At 41.4% G+C, this 21,101-nt stretch overlaps 1 protein-coding gene across 1 annotated transcript; it reads left to right on the forward strand.

Moving 5' to 3' along the window:
• The first annotated feature begins 1,736 nt into the window (after nt 1-1,736).
• On the forward strand, nt 1,737-20,689 carry LOC124139477 (chitinase-3-like protein 2). The gene is made up of 10 exons (XM_046506557.2): nt 1,737-1,823; nt 3,210-3,275; nt 7,906-8,091; nt 8,837-9,093; nt 12,075-12,199; nt 14,891-15,014; nt 15,816-16,001; nt 16,341-16,463; nt 18,116-18,386; nt 19,616-20,689. Exons 2-10 carry the CDS (start codon nt 3,218-3,220, stop codon nt 19,804-19,806), a joined length of 1,521 nt encoding a protein of 506 aa, XP_046362513.1. The 5' UTR covers nt 1,737-1,823; nt 3,210-3,217; the 3' UTR covers nt 19,807-20,689.
• The last annotated feature ends 412 nt before the right edge of the window (nt 20,690-21,101 follow it).

The following is a 21,101-nucleotide window of genomic DNA, read 5'->3' on the forward strand; positions in this document are numbered from 1 at the left end:
GTTCTACCCTGCGGTGTTTCTGCTGTATCCCAGCAGTCAATCAGTCTGGTGCAATCAAACCGGAAGTTGGTGGTAGGAGGAATGTTGCTCACCACCGTGGTTTGTTTGTTTGTTTGTTTGTTTGTTGTTTAATGCCGCACTCGGCAATATTCCAGCTTTATGACGGAGGTCTGTAAATAATCGAGTCTGGACCAGACAATCCAGTGATATATATTATGAGTATCAATCCACGCAATTGGGAAGATGACATGCATCAACCAAGTCAGCGAGCCTGACCACCCAATCCCGTTAGTCACCTCTTACGACAAGCATAGTCTTTTACGGCAAATATGGGTTGCTGAAGATCTAATCTACCCCGGATCTTCACGGGTCTCCCCACCGTGGTACGATCATAAACAGTGTTGAGACACACATCCTAACCTACTATGCAGAATACAATGTAAATGTAGATTAGCATTTATAGTCAGATTTAAATTCTAGTTTTGAAGGATTATTTCGGCATTATTAGTATTACTTGTTTACTTGCTTTGTTCGGATGAAAACATGGCGAATAGCTGCGAAAGGCTCTCTCACATACTCACTCACTCGCTCGGCCGCCCGCTCACCAATACACCCACCCACACCAAAACATATACCCACACACTCACTCACCCAACCACTCTGTAGCTAGTTTAATCAGTCAAGAGTGGCCGATTTGATATACGATCTTTATTCTTGCATTTGGTACCCGGGACAACAACTGAATCCTCTACGGGTCATTATTGGTGAGTGAGTTGGGTTTAACGCCGCTTTTCACAGTATTCCAGTTATATCACTGCGTGTCAGCCCAATGTGGGAGGAAAATCCGAAGTGATGCAGGTCTCAGACGTTTATCAGTTTTGGTGAAACCCATGGGCACAGGTATGGTGCTGACAAACCTAGAAACACAGTCGGGGCTAACCGGGACTCGAACCAACGACCACAGGTTTCTGGCGTGTCCAAAGGTCGCAACTCTGCATAGCGAATCGCGGCGCCTCAGGCGACTGGGCCACCCGTGCCCCCGGGTCATTATTAGTGAGTGAGTTGGGTTTAACGCCGCTTTTTACAGTATCCCAGTTATATCCAATTCACTCACTCACTTATAATGGCTCGGGGAGGAAAGCCCGAAGTGATGCAGGTCTCAGACGTTTACCACTTCAGTGAAACCCACGAGCACGGGTATGATGCTGACAACCCTAGAAACATAATCGGGGTGAACCGGGATTCGAACTCACAATCATAGGTTCCTGGCGTGCCCAAGGGACGCAACTCTACACAGCGAATCGCGGCGCCTTAGACGACTGGGCCACCCCGGGTCATTATCAAATGATGTTACTGTTTATGAACCTTTAAAAGTAACATGAGTTTTAGTTTTGACGATTCAAATGAAAGAATAAGTACTAATGTTAAGATCTCATGAGAGCGATCAATACTGTATATACCACTGGCGTCTAGATTTTATCCCAAAGGGAGGTAACTGATTGTAACTGTAAAGCAACTGGTCATTCAAACTCCATGATCTATTTTCTGACCAAAGATAAACAGTTCACAGGCGTTATTCCGTCAAATACTACTTCGTATACCTGTGATGCGCAAAAATGGCTTGTCCCCTTCAATCCCCCACACGGTGTCTGTCATCTTGCATCTGATTGGCTGAGACAGGGTCGAGAGGGCGTGACGTTCCAGAGTACTTAATAGGCTTAAATAGCTCGACAAGCAGAATGAAGAGTATCGCAGTTCCCGGATACCTTTAACGACGGAGTTTACTGGAGTGGGTTTTGTTGTTTAAGACCAAGTGCTACAAGGTAAGAATACACGCTTTAACGTATTTTTGTTATTTTTACATACTTGGATTATTTTTATTCAACGGTACCAAACAAAATCTTGTGAAATGAAAATATCACAAGATTATTATTTTTATCATTGCTTATAGCAAAATTGGTATATAAATGCAAGCCATTTGGCTACAAGGCACATCGCCATGTAAATATGAAACCGATGCAGCTATCGTAGGACAAAACATGTACCTTGGTATAAATGATATATTTCAAATAAACTCAGATATTTATTATTTTCAATCAAATGGGAAAGTAGCCACTGTAATATCATTATTGCTCGGGGGCGGTGGGGCAGCCTAGTAGTTAACGCTTTCGCTCGACACGCCGAAGACCCTCGTTCGATTCCCCACCTGGGTACAATGTGTGAAGCCCATTTCTGGTATCCCCCGCCGTGATATTGCTCGAAAATTGGTAAAAGCGGCTTTAAACCATACTCATACATTATTGCTAACACAAGCCTCGCGTTGAAATGTCCAACTACCTCTGAATAATGTACGTTAATGTAACAAAGGTTACACAAACCAACTGGCCCCGTGTCCCCGAAACCCGTTGATGAAAGTTGCAGAAAGAAAATGTTTAGACCAAATGTCAACTTAAATTTGTAGAATTCTGAGAGTGAATCACTGGGTTAACCCGTATACTTATATACGTAAACACTTTAACCTTTTAAACAAGTTTTCTTACGCCGTGCAGTGTTTGTTACAAAAACGTGTTACGCACCGTTGTTACATTAGTATAAGTCAAGCCCAATATAATTAGTTGTTGTACAGATACAACCCCTCCTCCTGTAACTATTAGCTGTAAATAACTGTTTTCAGTTACCATTTATCTGTATTTACCTTAATATGGAGTTTTTGGCTATGTTTGTTTTCTCCTACTCGCAACGATTTGACTGAAACTATATAGTCGGGGTACGGGGGATGTGGCATTTATGTTCAACGCTTTCCCAAAATGCCAGTAACCATGTTTGTTGTATGAAATGTGGCATTAAGAGGCGACCAACGGTGGTCAGGCCCGCTGACTTGGTTGATGACTTAGGGCAACTGCTCATGACATCAATCACTGGATTGTCCGGTCCAGACTCAATTATTTACAGACCGCCGTCATATAGCTGGAATATTGCTGAGTGCGGTGTTAAACAACAAACAAACAAATCGTTTGCTGGAAATGCTGTTTTCATGCTTGTTGTCCTGAGAGTGTTGATGAAATATCATGTCTACCTTTACACACCATTCTCTCGACTCTGTACACTTTCATTTATAAACTAACACTGTATTAACGGGGGAATGTAATTATTATGATAATTATACAGCATTGTCTCATTCTCGGTTTTTTTCTATACGTTTGTTTCAGGTTCCACCATGAGGACATACATATTGGTGCTCCTGGCCTTGGCGTGTCTCGCGCTGCACGTGACAGGTAACCATGGCGACCAACACGTTCCTCACGTTCGACTGTCGTCTGGACACGCACCTCGGAAACACTCCAGCCCTAAACCTCCTTCTCACCGATAATTAGGTCAAAACAGATCGCAATGTCAAAGGCTAATATTTCGTGAACATGAACCGTAAATTACAGAGACAAATAGAACGTACTAGATCACAACAAAGTATAAAAAGAGTTTGTTGAATTAGTTAATAAAAGCAACATATGTCAAACATATTTTCGATTGATAAATAACGTTCTGAAATTATGTATCTGTAGATTTAAGACGTGTATATTCAGGTTCAACTTTTTAACAACAACATACAAGAATATCATGAATTCACCCTGGCCTCATCGTGATCGTAAGTCTGCGTTAACGTAGAGAGTATTAGCGCTGAAACCGCTTTGTGAAACGGGTCCGATATTATCAAAAATATCTTGATTAAGACATTCATCAGTGACATCATCTGAAGGGGGGCGGTCGGGTAGCCTAGTGGTTAAAGCGTTCGTTCGTCACGCCGAAGACCCATGTTCGATTCCCGACATGGGTACAAGGTGTGAAGCCCATTTCTGATATTGTTGGAATATTGCTAAAAGCGGCGTAAAACCATACCCACTCACTCAGCTGAAGGAAAAAGAAAGCGGGAAGAAAGAGGCATATGGTCAATGTGTTTTATTTCACGACATTGCACTTTATATACAGGGTCTTTAACGACGTTCTTCTCTTGGTAAGAACACCATCCAGCAATACCTCTGCTTTTTGTAATGTGAGCTACGCGATCAATGTCTTGAACCTAGAAAGGAAACTCCCATCGAGCAACATGTCGCCAGGATTATTCGAAAATGTCATTCATTTCCCATTACGTTTATTGTGTTATTATAGCCTAGAGCGTTTTCTCCATATTGCACATACATGTATTCATTGCTAACACTTTTATAAGGTAAAAGCTATGTGCAATAAGGTGAAAACGCTTCACAGGGAAAATGATATTTAAAACGTGATACGAAGGAGAATTTATGGATGTCAACTTCTTAATTATGTTTCGGAGTTAAGCTTACTCCTTCATCAGGCGACATTTTATCGATCCGAATTGCGTGGATCGATGCTCATGATATTAATCACTGGAATGTCTGGTCCAGACTCGATTATTTACAGACCGCTGTCAAACAGCTGTAATATTCCTGAGTGCGGCGTTAAACAACAAATAAACAAACAAAACATCAGGCGAATGATGACCTGACGAGTAAGCTTAACTCCAAAGCATTGTGTTCCTCATAACAAAGAAGTTGACCTCCATAAATTCTCTTTCTTATGTGTATCACTAAATGCCACTCAAACCGTCATGATTTCTCTGTGCGTACATATGTAGTTAAAGCTCTCTGTACGTACATATATGGTTATATGTTCAATGTGGTGAAAACGTCTAGGGAGAAAATGATACTAAAGACGTGATGTTTTCTCTGTACGTACACAGACGCATTCATTAATACCATTTTATATGGTAAAATCCGTATACGTTCAGAGAAAACATATATACGTTAAAACTGATTGCGTTTTAGGGGCTTGTTCTTTACGTCACACTGACGTTGTTTTATACGACAACACGCAAGCGCAAACGTTGTGGTAACGCCATGACGTGATCGTTTCAATACACTACCACCATCATCATCGCACAGACAGAGGGTACGCCTGTTTCATCAGGGTGACCCACATGCACGTAACATTTGAAGTTGTACCAGCTTTTCTAAGTTTAATGAAAACCTATGTCAGGCACAAAAGACGTCAAGCGGGCATGTTGACTAAACGGTACTAAAGCCTGCAATGAGTTTTTAAATTAAACTTTCACAAACACCCCAGTTTAATTTGTAGGTGTTTGCCCATTTTCGGACCTTCGTGCTGAAAAAGGTAAGTATTTTCGTGGATGCTTAAAGGGCAAGTTCACACGGAAATGAACCTATTTTTCTTGTACTTTTTCCACATTAAAAGTGTTAACCTAGAGGTGTCAAAGACAAAAATATAAAAATATCACAATTAATTAACATATTTTTCGCATTAAAACGATTTATATTTTTCACATTTACCAAGTGTTCTATTTCCACAACAAAAACACCATGGCTTATGCCCCTTGCAATATGACGTCATTGGTGCCAATTGATAAACATTATGACGTCATCATGCTTTGTTAGAGCCGCTTCACGTGGTGTAGGTCCAGGTGTGTGATTCTAGCGTCTCAGATGCCAGCCAGCATAGTGTTATGCTGAGTCACCACTGCGCCGGATTGTGTCGTAGGCCATGTTGTTTTACCGCAAACTGGTACTTGATATCTTTTGCGTTGAAAATAGACAGGGACCCAGTTGAATTGGCACCAATTACGTCATAATCTAAGGGGGATAACTCAGGCATGTTTAGCTCGAAAAACGAAGGCCTCATAACGGCATATCATTTTCACACTATTGTGAGCTTCCTACTTTCACTGTGAAAAAATGAGTGTATATTTTCAAACACAGATACTAATTAATTCTAAAATTGCGTTTTGTTTAGAAAAAGAAAGAAAGTGATTTTTGCGTGTACACTTCCCCTTTAAGTCTTAAGAATCAGGTTCATGAAGCGAAGTGTTGCACTCACATGTTTTGTTTATTCAACTCTCAAAAAGATATACATTCTTCTTATATTTTAAATGTATTGTTTCTGTTCATGTTCGATGTTAAGTGTAATTTCCTCGACGTTGAAAGAACTGAATGTGCGTTGTTAACGATACCCCGAAATTTCGTAACGCATATAATATACTATTCCACTGAAGGGGGATAGTTTAAGATTTCACATCGCCGTGTTTTTGTTGCAAATTTAATTGAATATTGTACACAAAGAAATCGAATGAGTTTGGATTTGTAAAGAGTTATGGCACAATGAAAATTAAACATTACTCTCAAAAAAGAATTAAAATGCAATATATTTAAAGACTTTTCCAACGACTACCGTACAATCATGCTAAGTAGTCCGACTGACCACGCTGTCACTATTTGCCCACATGCCTGGCCAGTCGGGTGTCACTGACCCTCTCTCCAGGAATGACCGCCACGTTGATGGAGGGGACAAAGCAAAGACTGTTTTAATGGTCAACGTAATTCCTGGTATTTACATTGAAAGGATCAATGACTACTGACTACATAAAGTCAGAGAAGCATGTTCGCAGCGCGGGTACCACCTGAACTGCCAATACACCATGTCCTTGTGATAGACGTATAATATGAGGGTTAAATGTTGAACTAAATTACCGCAAAGACTATTTAGTTTTTTCATCTATCCTTGTCACCTGCTGAAACACCCCAACTCACCCTCATCCCATCTCCATCCCCGTTCTGGCCCCAGTTGGAGATGAAGGAGTGTGAGATCATCCGATTTGGTAAAACGTCGTTAATTCGAAATCCTCTGCACTGTAGAATATGTATGTTTTAGCAGTGTGAGACAAACGGAGTTCCGATGGTATTTAATAGGACCGATAGACATTCGGCACGGACCATACCATTTTATAAAATTCGATTTAAGGATGAGGTACCGAATACTAAAAAATAAGGACTTACAGAAGAGAAGAATGTCGATACTTGACATAATTCATGAAGTAAAATATACATTGTAACTGTATTCATATCAACAACAAAAACTATCAAAGGCCAGAAGTTCCAGTTGAGACTTAAGTGTAAGTTTTAAACTATACATTCTTCAAAGGTGTTTACTAAAATTATCAGTTCTCGTGGTTTGTGTATGTACGAATCTCTTTTAGTCTGTCTCACAGTCCCTGAACCATATATTTTCCCTTCCGCCCATCCCTTACTGTAATGCTATAAGCTTTAAATGAAGCAAGCCCATGTTACTGAGGGTCATTTTCAATTTAAACGTTTGTGCTCGTTTCTATCAAAATAGAAACAAATCCTACCTCAGATGCACACATTTACCCAGGGGGCAAAATGTACCCTGAGGGGACAATTTCGTCATATAAACATGCTTTTTAAATTTACCCCAGGGGATTATATACCCCAACTCGATAGGTGGGGCACATTTCGTACCCCTGGAAGTAAAATACTTCCTGGGGCAAAGTTGTGCATATATAAACTAGGCTTTAGCGTTTGTTTAGACCGTCTTATATATTTCGGATTCTAGTATCATATAGTGTTCTCAACAGCCAATAATTTGAAAATGTCTGTGGCATGCATCAACAAATGCACATGATGTCAAACAGCTGGCTATGTTTATCAACTATATAAACATCCGTGAAGATCCGAGTTAGAATTGGTCTTCAGCAACCCATGCTTGTTGTGAGAGGCGACTAACGGGATTGGGTGGTCACGCTCGCTAACTTGGTTGATGCATGTCATCGTATCCAAGTTGCGTAGATCAAGGTTCAAGATATAAATCACTGGATAGTCTGGTCCAGACTCGATTACATACAAACCGCCGTCATATAGCTGGAACTATTGCTGGTATTAGTGCGGCGTTAAAAAAACAACAAACAAAATACTATACAAGCTGTTTATCTACTATACGAAATGGCCATACTAATAAGAACATGACCGACGACATATATTCTTCATGTAATAAATAATATACATAAAATGGTTGTTGCAGGACAGGATAAGAAGATGTTCTGCTACTACAGCAGTGACGCCAGGTGGCGCAGCGACTACGGCCGGTTCCAACCGGGCGACATCGACCCCTTCCTGTGTACACACGTCATCGTGGCTTTCGCAAAGGTGTTGCCATGGGGACTAGGACCCAACGTTGAAGGGGATGAAAAACCTAGTGGCTGGAATGGTCAGTAAAATAATTCTCTTAATTTTCTGTAAATTATATATATACCATGTCTGTCACTATAATTCTTCTCCTAGTACTACAACTACTACTACAACTGCAACTGCGACTTCTACAATTGCTTCAACTTTATTTACAGATGTTGAATATTTTCAGTTGGTACTTATTAGGAATTCACCAATAACTATAATACATGTACCGAATAGAAAGTGTAGCACTGGGCTGGCGATGAACGCCATATTGTCGCAATTCACATATTTCCCGTTTGAATGTTTCGAAAGTCGAATTGCATCATGCGGCCGTAGAAAAGCTTTCGCTGATTGGTAGTCCATGATTATTTGAGTATTTGGACTAAAATACCATCTTCGGAACACCATCTTCAATAGCAACACGTATCTTCAAATTATTTTTTGGGAAACAATGCTTCAGGTGTTTTTCTTGTTGTGTCAGTCCGTTATTTTCATTGTTTTTTGTACTTTTATGCATCTTCAAAATGTTTCATTTCATCATAGAGACCATTCTAAGAAATTTCTCTTAAAAACATATGACTGGCTTTCCTGGCAGTCGCCTCCTTTCGCCAGCACTCTATTGAGGTGACTCAATGAATATTGTGGTCAGTCTCGTTGATTTGGTTGAATGCGTGTCACGGTACATTAACGGCATGGATCGATTAAACAATATCCAATATCTAAAAAGAGTGGTTTTGTGTTTTTGTCACATATAATAACACCAACTTCAATGTTTTCAGCATTATACGCCAAGACCGCTGCTCTTAAAAAACGAAACCCTAACCTGCGCGTGTTGCTTGCGGTGGGGGGATGGAAGGAAGGATCGAAGCCGTTCAAGAAAGTCATAGAAACCGAGAACACGATATCCAAGTGGGCCGAGAACGCTGTCGCTTTCCTCCGCCAGCACAACTTGGACGGGATGGACATGGACTGGGAGTTCCCAGGGGTCAGAGGCAGCGTCCCTGCCGACAAATACAAGTTTACCATCTTATTGAAGGTACGCGTCCATATCTAGTGTCTCCTCCGACAAATACAAGATTACCTCCTTATTGAAGGTACACGTCCATATCTAGTGTCTCCTCCGACAAATACAAGATTACCACCTTATTGAAGGTACGCGTCCATATCTAGTGTCTTCTCCGACAAATACAAGATTACCTCCTTATTGAAGGTACACGTCCATATCTAGTGTCTCCTCCGACAAATACAAGATTACCACCTTATTGAAGGTACGCGTCCATATCTAGTATCTCCTCCGACAAATACAAGATTACCACCTTATTGAAGGTACGCGTCCATATCTAGTGTCTCCTCCGACAAATACAAGTTTACCACCTTATTGAAGGTACGCGTCCATATCTAGTGTCTCCTCCGACAAATACAAGATTACCACCTTATTGAAGGTACGCGTCCATATCTAGTGTCTCCTCCGACAAATACAAGATTACCACCTTATTGAAGGTACGCGTCCATATCTAGTGTCTCCTCCGACAAAAACAAGATTACCTCCTTATTGAAGGTACACGTCCATATCTAGTGTCTCCTCCGACAAAAACAAGATTACCTCCTTATTGAAGGTACGCGTCCATATCTAGTATCTCCTCCGACAAATACAAGATTACCACCTTATTGAAGGTACGCCACCATATCTAGTGTCTCCTCCGACAAATACAAGTTTACCACCTTATTGAAGGTACGCGTCCATTTCTAGTGTCTCCTCCGACAAATACAAGATTACCACCTTATTGAAGGTACGCGTCCATATCTAGTGTCTCCTCCGACAAATACAAGATTACCACCTTATTGAAGGTACGCGTCCATATCTAGTGTCTCCTCCGAGCAATACAAGATTACCACCTTATTGAAGGTACGCGTCCATATCTAGTGTCTCCTCCGACAATTACAAGATTACCACCTTATTGAAGGTACGCGTCCATATCTAGTGTCTCCTCCGACAATATCTAGTGTCTCCTCCGACAAATACAAGATTACCACCTTATTGAAGGTACGCGTCCATATCTAGTGTCTCCTCCGACAAATACAAGATTACCACCTTATTGAAGGTACGCGTCCATATCTAGTGTCTCCTCCGACAATTACAAGATTACCACCTTATTGAAGGTACGCGTCCATATCTAGTGTCTCCTCCGACAATATCTAGTGTCTCCTCCGACAAATACAAGATTACCACCTTATTGAAGGTACGCGTCCTTTTTAGTGTCTCCTCCGACAAATACAAGATTACCACCTTATTGAAGGTACGCGTCCATATCTAGTGTCTCCTCCGACAAATACAAGATTACCACCTTGTTGAAGGTACGCGTCCATATCTAGTGTCTCCTCCGACAAATACAAGATTACCACCTTATTGAAGGTACGCGTCCATATCTAGTGTCTCCTCCGACAAATACAAGATTACCACCTTATTGAAGGTACGCCACCATATCTAGTGTCTCCTCCGACAAATACAAGTTTACCACCTTATTGAAGGTACGCGTCCATATCTAGTGTCTCCTCCGACAAATACAAGATTACCACCTTATTGAAGGTACGCGTCCATATCTAGTGTCTCCTCCGACAAATACAAGATTACCACCTTATTGAAGGTACGCGTCCATATCTAGTGTCTCCTCCGAGCAATACAAGATTACCACCTTATTGAAGGTACGCGTCCATATCTAGTGTCTCCTCCGACAAATACAAGATTACCACCTTATTGAAGGTACGCGTCCATATCTAGTGTCTCCTCCGACAATTACAAGATTACCACCTTATTGAAGGTACGCGTCCATATCTAGTGTCTCCTCCGACAATATCTAGTGTCTCCTCCGACAAATACAAGATTACCACCTTATTGAAGGTACGCGTCCTTTTTAGTGTCTCCTCCGACAAATACAAGATTACCACCTTATTGAAGGTACGCGTCCATATCTAGTGTCTCCTCCGACAAATACAAGATTACCACCTTGTTGAAGGTACGCGTCCATATCTAGTGTCTCCTCCGACAAATACAAGATTACCACCTTATTGAAGGTACGCGTCCATATCTAGTGTCTCCTCCGACAAATACAAGATTACCACCTTATTGAAGGTACAATGTCTTTGTAAGTATATTCCCAAATAAGAAATTTAACGCCCTTTCCTTCCATATATAAACCGTTTGAGCACATCTAGTGCTTGCTGCCTTGTTTTATCCCATGACCTTCCGGCTGCATCAATATAAACTACATGTATCCTTCAAAACAAACTGACAAAAACCTGCTAAATAGTTTATTCTCAATGTTGGTGTCAAGCTGGATCCAATTAACCAAATTGCTATGGAAAATCCGTAAACAAACAGAGGATACAAGCGCCTTCTTATAAAAGTCACGTTTCAGGGCGGGGTAGTGAGGGAGAGGTCAAGATGAGATCGAGGCTCGGTAAACATGGCGAACAGGTCTCACCTACCGAAAACCGACCTGTCAATGTCGTAAAATTGACGGGATGTAAAGGCGGCCATGTGCGTTTCACACCTAATCACCAAATTAACTTCTCTGTTGGTAATCTCGCAACGTGATCCGTCGAATTCGATTAATTGTAAGAGAAACAAGAATTCCTATAAATCTTTAATAAGTAGTAAAGCTTCAGAAAGAAAGAAATCTGAAATAAATTTAAAGGAATTTAAGAGAGAGAATGAAATGAATAAAATGAATTAATGTTCTCGTTTAATAAATGATTTGGTTGATTTTTCATGTTCACAGTTTATAGTTCATATCTGTTTTATGTTATGGTTCGTCATGATCAGTTAAACATTAACAAATCGCAAACATAACGTTGAATAAATGACGGGAAATTTCCCAAAATCTGTGGACGTTATTTTCTTCCAAAATATGACAAACATCGGTTTTGTTCATTTGAGTATGAAATTTCGGCTTCAACTATAACGCTCGTATATGTATGTGATAGATGCTAATTCGTGAATGGACGTTTTTCGTTTAGACGTTTCAGGAAAAACTCCAAGAAGAGGCTAGGCAGACAGGGAATGAGAAAATGATACTGACGTTGGCTACTGCTGCAGGGCTTTTCTTCATTGACAACGCCTACGAAACGACGAAAATCCACAAGTGAGTTATATATTAACTGTTGAAGGTGGTATTCAACATTAATCCTATGCATATACACATTTGTTTATGGGTAAGGATTCAATGAATTCAAGTTGGATATGAGTATATGATGGCGTCAGATGTTGGTTTAGGAGACTGAATTCAATCTATTATTGAGCCTTGTATTGCGTTGTTGAAAATATATATCATTACTTATCTTCTTTTGTGTTCAAATAAATATATAAATATATCAAGCTTTCGACCTCCGGGCTTTCCTCAGGCACACTCGACCCGGGGTAGAACAGGCCTTCAGCAATCCATGCTTGCCGTAAAAGGCGACTATGCTTGTCGTAAAAGGCGACTAACGGCATCGTGTGGTCAGGCTCGCTGACTCGTAGCGCCACCAGTAATTATTATGAATTATGTCCCTTCTGAACCTCTCCTATGGACCAATCCCATTCCACCACTTGCATTTGTTTCTAACAAAATGGCGGCGCCCTGTCAAGACGATCTGATCGATAATCAATCTCATTAAAATCATAACCTATTCCTCATTGTCCTATAAGGCTAAAAAAAATAATAATCTTGGTTCTCAGGCACCGTCCGCATCACCATTAAGCACTGCCATACAATCTCAACTATTTATTAGACATTCCGGAATGTTCGTTTGTTCAATTTTCAAATTTTTAATCGAGAACTGTGTCAAGATATTTTTCAAGCCTAGTCTGAAATGGAAGTCGCCAGGTCGCCAGGGTGCCGTAAAGCTCGAGAAAGGTGCTTTCTAATTGGCTGATGTCGACTTCTGGGTAGTCATTTTAGTGGTTGGTCAAAGTTCGCGAAATGGCGTTCTGACGTGACCCGTAATGGGATGTCCTCAGATCTTTGTTTAGCGATAGCGAGAACTAAGATCTGATTTTAATGAGATTGGAACTATATTGTGATAAAACGGGTCTTACATCGCGAAGTGCATCAGATCATGCGAGAACCTTGATTAAAAACATGAAAAGGTTTGGAAAATATCTTTTGACAACGAGTTGGCGGTGCACATGCTTTGCAAATCCTGCAATCGACCGAAATCTGTACGACAGTTAACGAACCGGATTTCGATTTCGTTGCGAGATTTTGATTGGACTGTGCATTGACTCGTTAGTCCACCTTAAATGTAACTCCAAAATACCAGTCTAGTTCGGCAGGGGTGGAAACTGGACTTTTATACCCAGTTAACTCGCTTGCCTCGGGAAGATGTTTTCATGGCGACAGATATCTCGAACATATGCTGTTGATGACGCTATTCTATTCATCCAAGTATATCTCGAATATATGCTGTTGGTGACGCTATGCTATTCATCCAAGTATATCTCGAATATATGCTGTTGGTGACGCTATGCTATTCATCCAAGTATATCTCGAATATATGCTGTTGGTGACGCCGTGTTATTTCAGATATCTCGATTATATGCTGTTGGTGACGCCATGTTATTTCAGATATCTCGATCATATGCTGATGGTGACGCCGTGTTATTTCAGATATCTCGATTATATGCTGTTGGTGACGCTGTGTTATTTCAGATATCTCGATTATATGCTGATGGTGACGCCGTGTTATTTCAGATATCTCGATTATATGCTGTTGGTGACGCCGTGTTACTTCAGATTTCTCGATTATATGCTGATGGTGATGCCGCCGTGTTATTTCAGATATCTCTATTATATGCTGATGGTGACGCCGTGTTATTTCAGATATCTCGATTATATGCTGTTGGTGACGCCGTGTTATTTCAGATATCTCGATTATATGCTGATGGTGACGCTGTGTTATTTCAGATATCTCGATTATATGCTGCTGGTGACGCCCTGTTATTTCAGATTTCTCGATTATATGCTGATGATGATGCCGCCGTGTTATTTCAGATATCTCTATTATATGCTGTTGGTGACGCCCTGTTATTTCAGATTTCTCGATTATATGCTGTTGGTGACGACGTGTTATTTCAGATATCTCTATTATATGCTGATGGTGATGCCGCCGTGTTATTTCAGATATCTCGATTATATGCTGTTGGTGAAGCCATTTTATTTCAGATATCTCGATTATATGCTGATGGTGACGCCGTGTTATTTCAGATATCTCGATTATATGCTGTTGGTGACGCCCTGTTATTTCAGATATCTCGAATATATGCTGTTGGTGACGCTGTGTTATTTCAGATATCTCGATTATATGCTGTTGGTGACGACGTGTTATTTCAGATATCTCGATTATATGCTGATGACGCCGCCGTGTTATTTCAGATATCTCGATTATATGCTGTTGGTGACGCCGTGTTATTTCAGATATCTCGGTTATATGCTGATGGTGACGCCGTGTTATTTCAGATATCTCGATTTTATGCTGATGGTGACGCCGTGTTATTTCAGATATCTCGATTATATGCTGTTGGTGACGCCCTGTTATTTCAGATATCTCGATTATATGCTGTTGGTGACGCTGTGTTATTTCAGATATCTCGATTATATGCTGTTGGTGACGACGTGTTATTTCAGATATCTCGATTATATGCTGATGATGACGCCGTGTTATTTCAGATATCTCGATTATATGCTGTTGGTGACGCCGTGTTATTTCAGATATCTCGATTATATGCTGATGGTGACGCCGTGTTATTTCAGATATCTCGATTATATGCTGTTGGTGACGCCGTGTTATTTCAGATATCTCGATTATATGCTGTTAATGACGTACAACTATCATGGGCTGTGGGAAAAGAACATCGGGCACCATAGCAGCATCACTCCTAGCAAAGCGGACGATGGGGAGAGAAAGAGTCTGTGTCAGGTGCGTCAACGTCGTGGGCTACATTCTGAGAATAATAAAATAAACTTACAGTTATCAAGATTGGAGATGCAATTCTGAAGTGCAGACAGTTACAACGAAATACTTCTTTGTCTGAACAAACACTATTTCTTTACAGTGCCAAGAAATAAGGAAGACATTTTCATAATAGTATGTACCCTTTGTGAAGATCATACTTCAGGATTGAAAAAGTATCGTTCTATCTGTATTCGTAGTACAAGGTAAACAAGGTACAACTAAGGTATACCGTATGTTAAGATGTTACGTTAGACTGGTAAGTAGACCATACTGAGATCTATACAGCCCATGGTAGTTTCTCTGTGTTCCAGTATAAGACTGAACTCACAGATGTCTGGACTACAGTATACGGTAGTATCTCTGATGTCCTGTTCCATTATTAGTCTGAACTCACAGATGTCTGGGCTACAGTATACGGTAGTATCTCTGATGTCCTGTTCCATTATTAGTCTGAACTCACAGATGTCTGGGCTACAGTATACGGTAGTATCTCTGATGTCCTGTTCCAGTATTAGTCTGAACTCACAGATGTCTGGGCTACAGTATACGGTGGTATGTCTGATGTCCTGTTCCATTATTAGTCTGAACTCACAGACATCTGGGCTACAGTATACGGTGGTATGTCTGATGTCCTGTTCCAGTATTAGTCTGAACTCACAGATATCTGGGCTACAGTATACGGTGGTATGTCTGATGTCCTGTTCCAGCATAGTCTGAACTCACAGATGTCCGGGCTACAGTATACGGCAGTATGTCTGATTACAGAATTGGACAGTTCAGTTCTGGAAGCAGCAGGGCGTGCCCAATGAGAAGCTAATCCTCGGCCTGGCCACCTACGGGATGAGCTACACCCTCATGAACCCGAGCAACACGTGGATCGGGGCGAACGCCACTGGGGGAGGCAAAGGGGGCAGGATTACCAAGGAGCCGGGGATCCTTGCCTACTATGAGGTGGGTAACTGACACGAGCCTCGGTCTATATCATCTATCATTAAGTCTTCCTTCAGAAACAAAGCGATATTTCATGCTCTTAGACCCATGTCTGGATTGTTCATTCGGGTCCATTTTGAATTTAAATAAATAAACTAAAAATAAAATGATTGGTCATTCAGCATCTTCTCGTTTGTTAAACTTCTTTTCTGAACATAAACCTTTTTGGGGTGATTTTTTCAAAAGGCTTATATGGCAATAGTTTCCATCATTATTTCCCCCTGTGTTCCCTGTGAAGATGCTGCTCAGTAGGTAATAAGGAACATTGCCACCACATTGGTATTCCGCACTGTATTCCAGATCTGTGAAAACATCAGATTCAACTCGTGGACGAAGGAATGGATCGAGGAGCAGAACTCCCCATACGCCTTCGGCGGGGACCAGTGGGTGGGATACGATGACGTCAACAGCATTGGGATCAAGGTGGGCGACGCTTCGGCTAATATCCAGCACTATTCACTACTATGAAATTACTGATGTCTCAGTGACAGTTAACCATTATTGCTCTTACAAACCAAAAAAACAAAAACGACAGGCGTCCCCAAAATGATCGCCACTGAGGGAATTCCCCTTACTGTGGTTAAACTGGGTTCCCGGTGTTGACGCGCTGCGTAATTTCAACAATTATACCGATCGGGCCAACGCCCAGCATGCCCGCTCCTGCCTTTGGTTTGTTAATAAATTACCTAGGTTTTTTCATCCTTCACTGTGATTACCATCATTGATTACTGCGTCCACAACTTATGTGTCCTCGGTAGGTGATGCCTTCAGTTGTTTACTCAGGGAATAATGCCTGACTGGCATTTATTGCGTGGAATCGGGTCGAGGGCCGCTTGGTGTTCTTTTTATTCAACAGGATGTCAGTAATTAAACGCAAGTTACCGATTGTTAATTGTTATTTTAATTATTCACAATATCAAGATTAAGGTTCGTTTCACACATTCAACAATGTATGCAATGTTGTTATTTTTGTAGGATTACTAGAAATAGCAGAAGTAGTATATGAATACGGGCTGAGAATCATAAGATAGATAAACGCGCCAAAAGCATCAAACGTAGAGAACAGTTGTCGCCGCTGCGCCGTAGCTTAAGACCACGCCCCCAAATACGTTTGTTTTGGAAGTCGATTACGGAGCATGTGATTTCAGCACATTCACTTGGACATTTAAGTACTTTCTATGAATATTATGATTTTGTCTCTCTCGGAAATTGACTAAATGTACCCTGGAAAATTGAAATTCGCCACAAAATCGCAATCATTTTTTTCACTTACTTTGAAGATTGTTTCCCTTCATTGCGATAAGCAATGGTTTTTATTTTAAAGTTAATAGTCTGAGGCGCCACATCTCACTGTACAGAGTTGCGTCCCTTACCTTCATTGTCTGTCGGTTTAAATCCAAGTTTTGCCCCGGTATAAATCCTAGTATTGACTCTTGACTTTCAGCACCAACCGAGCACGTGGAAGTCGAAAGCATCAAAGTTGGCCACCTTGGGCTTTCTTATTCTTTTTTTATTGCTTAAAGTTTTTGTTTTTGTGAATGTTTTTTCTGATAAACAGAACCGATTCTAAGTGACGTTTATTTTGTCATTTAGAGAGAAAAGAAAATAACGAGAAAGGAAATTGTTTGTTAACGTGTCACTGGTTGTACAGATGAACACTATTCGGGCAGATCTAACCTATGAGACACTTGGTAAAACATTAACTTGAAGATCATCAAAAAATGATTTAAAAAACAATATAATACATCGATTGAAGTAGTATGATAAATAGCAGTATGTTCACACGCTCACGTGTATGCATGCTCACACATGTACACACATGCATGCCTAGATACATACGTATGAATGACTACATATATACATGCACGCACACACAAGTCAACATACTATATACATTATTCACACACACGTGAATCCTACATGTGCCCACACATTACACACTCGTACACTCATCCATCCACACGATTTACCTCAAACGAACTCTCAAGGTCCTACCTGAAAATATAGGTCAGCTCTTATGATATTTGGTGTTACCGTTCGATGACCTTCACCTTGGCTATTGCGTCCTCTCCCAGGCAAACTACATCAACAGCCAGAACCTAGGTGGCGCCTTCATCTGGTCCGTGGAGATGGACGACTTCACAGGGAACGGCTGTGGACTCGGAAAGTATCCACTGCTTAGACGGATCTCCGAGATAATCCGTCCAGCCAATGAGTTCCCGAATGAACCGCCTATTGAGAAGCCGTCACCAGTCACGGCTCCCCCTGCTTGGAAGCCACCGACCAGGAAGCCACCGACCAGGAAGCCCCGCCCAGAGGGTGTGTTCCCTTCAATCAACCGCATTGGTACGTTACCCGTACTTCTGGACGAACGTTTAGTTTCTAGAAATATATAATTTTGATAGAAACCCAAAAAAATCCATTTAAAATGAAAAGGGGCCTCGGTGAGATTCAGCTTGAACCTGCGGAAAAATCTAGACTTGCTTTATGTAGAGAGCTACAACATTATAGTAGGACTGCGGAAAGGCTGGGGATAGGACTGGGGCTGGGAATAGGGCTGGGGATAGGACTGGGGCTGGGGGATCGAGCTTGGGCTGGTAATAGGGCTAGGGGCTAGGGCTAGGGCTGGGGGGTCGAGCTGGGGCTGGGGATAGGACTGGGGCTAGGGGATCAAGCTAGGGCTGGGGATAGGACTGGGGCTGGGGGATCGAGCTGGTGCTGGAAATAGGGATAGGGGATAGGGCTGGGACTGGGGGATCGAGCTGGGGATAGGAAAGGGGTGAGGTTAGGTTGGATGGAGGGAAGGGGGCGTTGAACGTATTGGCAAGAGACAGAATATGTTTTCGGCCACTGCTAACATACAAGACATGTTTCTTTTCTCTGGCAGACGGAGCCAACGATCAAATCAATGGTCGGTATCTAATATAAATGTGACCCTGTATATGCATAGAACATATAGTTTTCTAGTGTTGGTTCAATCTCATTAACATCATATCTTAGTTCTTAGTTCATATCAAAGACCTTAGTACGTTCCATTACGGGGCGCGTCAGAACGACATTTCATCCGAGCAACGAAAGCGTCGATTACCAGATCAGGAAAGTGACAGTCGTTATGTGTTTTCTAAACATGCCACCTCGAAAAGTTTAACATGGGGTATTCCGAACGACAATTACGTGCTTTACGACAGTTTCCGTCAAAATCATCGTCTATCCCTTGCTTCAATATGGTAAACATTCGAAGGGAAGAACCATTGTCTTGCCCGTGGGAAGTACTGCCATACAATGTATGCCACATAATAGATTTTGAATGGAGACTTTGTCAAAATATTTTTCAAATCTCAGTTCCCAGTTTGAAATTAGTGCCGTATAGCTCGAGAAAGCTGCTTTCTGATTGGCTAATATCGATTTCTTGATAGTCATTTCATTGGTGGGTCACAGTCGTCAGATTTTTGTTTTGCGGTAGCGAGAACTAAGATCTGGTGTTAATGAGATTGGTGTTGGTAACACGTTATGCTAAAATGTCGATGATGCTAATCAAGACTACATAGGACGCGCTCTGCATCGCTGTGTTTCAGAACTTCCTGATAACATGCCCCTGACGTGTGCGGAGAATGGAGCTGGATTGTGGGCCGACGAAGAGGACTGCCACGGCTACTACTCGTGCACCGACTACATGGGCTCGCGCATGTCATGTGGACCCTACATGGCCTTTGACCCCGAGTCAAGCAACTGCGGGTACACGACAGATAAATGTCCGCCGATGTAGCTGAAGTGCCAAGCTGAATTGCGAATACGTTCTATGTGAAGAACGTAGCGAATCATGCGTAGATACGTGGGATCGTCGGGTTCATAACGGAAACTGCGACTGCATTTATCTATATTGGTTGTGAATAGTGTTTGAAATAACTATAACATGTTACGACCCACAGACTGGTAGATTTCCAAACCTACTTCCCCTCAACCGATATATCTACACACAGTTAAACCTCGACAATCTGGACTGTACCATTTCAATGGTAATCATCTATATTATGTCTCATCAAGATTGACCGGTAGGCGGGGTGTCCGGATTCACGAGATGTCCCTGTACATGTCGTCTCGAGAGTGAGCCAGCAGCTAACTGTTTCTTAACTGATGCTCTGCTTAAGACCTTCATCTTCTATTTATATTTCAATTGTGTAAAAGTTAAAATTGAATTCAGAAAATGACCAAATATGTTATTAAAGTGTGAGAAGTTGAAAAATATATCACTGGACAGACTTGATTGATGACATAAATGATAACTATAGTCTGTCACAAATATTACTTGCAACGGGATAACGGAGAAGTGTTGAAAGCTGGTTTCATGTCAGTTGCGAAAGGAAATGTGAATTTTCAGACATTTAGGTAAGAAGAAGTTAAGCTAACTATTTAAGAACGAGTCGTAGTCAACACATGTTTTTGTCTAATTGTTTTGTATTGCATTGTTAACATAAACAAAACGGCGAAAAATGATACTTGCTATTCACAGCAATTAGACATCCAGCTGCAGTCCTGTTTTCGTACACCGCATAATTCCTTATCATCAAGCTCATTTCACTTATATTTTATAGATGTGTGCAAAATAACTTATTTGTCATATTCATTAACACATTAAAGTTTTCAGTAGATTTTTTGTTTTATTTTCTTTTTCTGTCCCTGCGTTCCGGTACATGTGACAATGACATTAACATGGTATTGAGTGTGATGGGGGTTTAACGCCGTTTTGAGTATTCCAGTTATTTCACGGCGTGGCAGCTTAATGTGGGAAGAAAGCCCGATGTGATGCAGGCACGTGAGTGAGTGAATGAGGCGGGGGACACCGGAAAGTGGGCTTCACATATTGGTTCACACAGGAATTTTGGTGAAACCCACGACCTCGGGTATGGTGCTGTCAACCTAGAAACAAAATCGGGGCGCACCGGGATTCGAACCCACAATGATAGTTTTTTGGAGCGCCCCCGAGTGACTGACCTCTGTGGCACCATAGACGACTGGGCCACCCGTTTCCTAAAAGAGGCTATACAATGAGTCAAAGATAAA

The sequence above is a fragment of the Haliotis rufescens genome, unplaced genomic scaffold, assembly GCF_023055435.1.
Source record: "Haliotis rufescens isolate VD_foot unplaced genomic scaffold, xgHalRufe1.0.p SCAF_1, whole genome shotgun sequence".
NCBI lineage: Eukaryota > Metazoa > Mollusca > Gastropoda > Lepetellida > Haliotidae > Haliotis > Haliotis rufescens.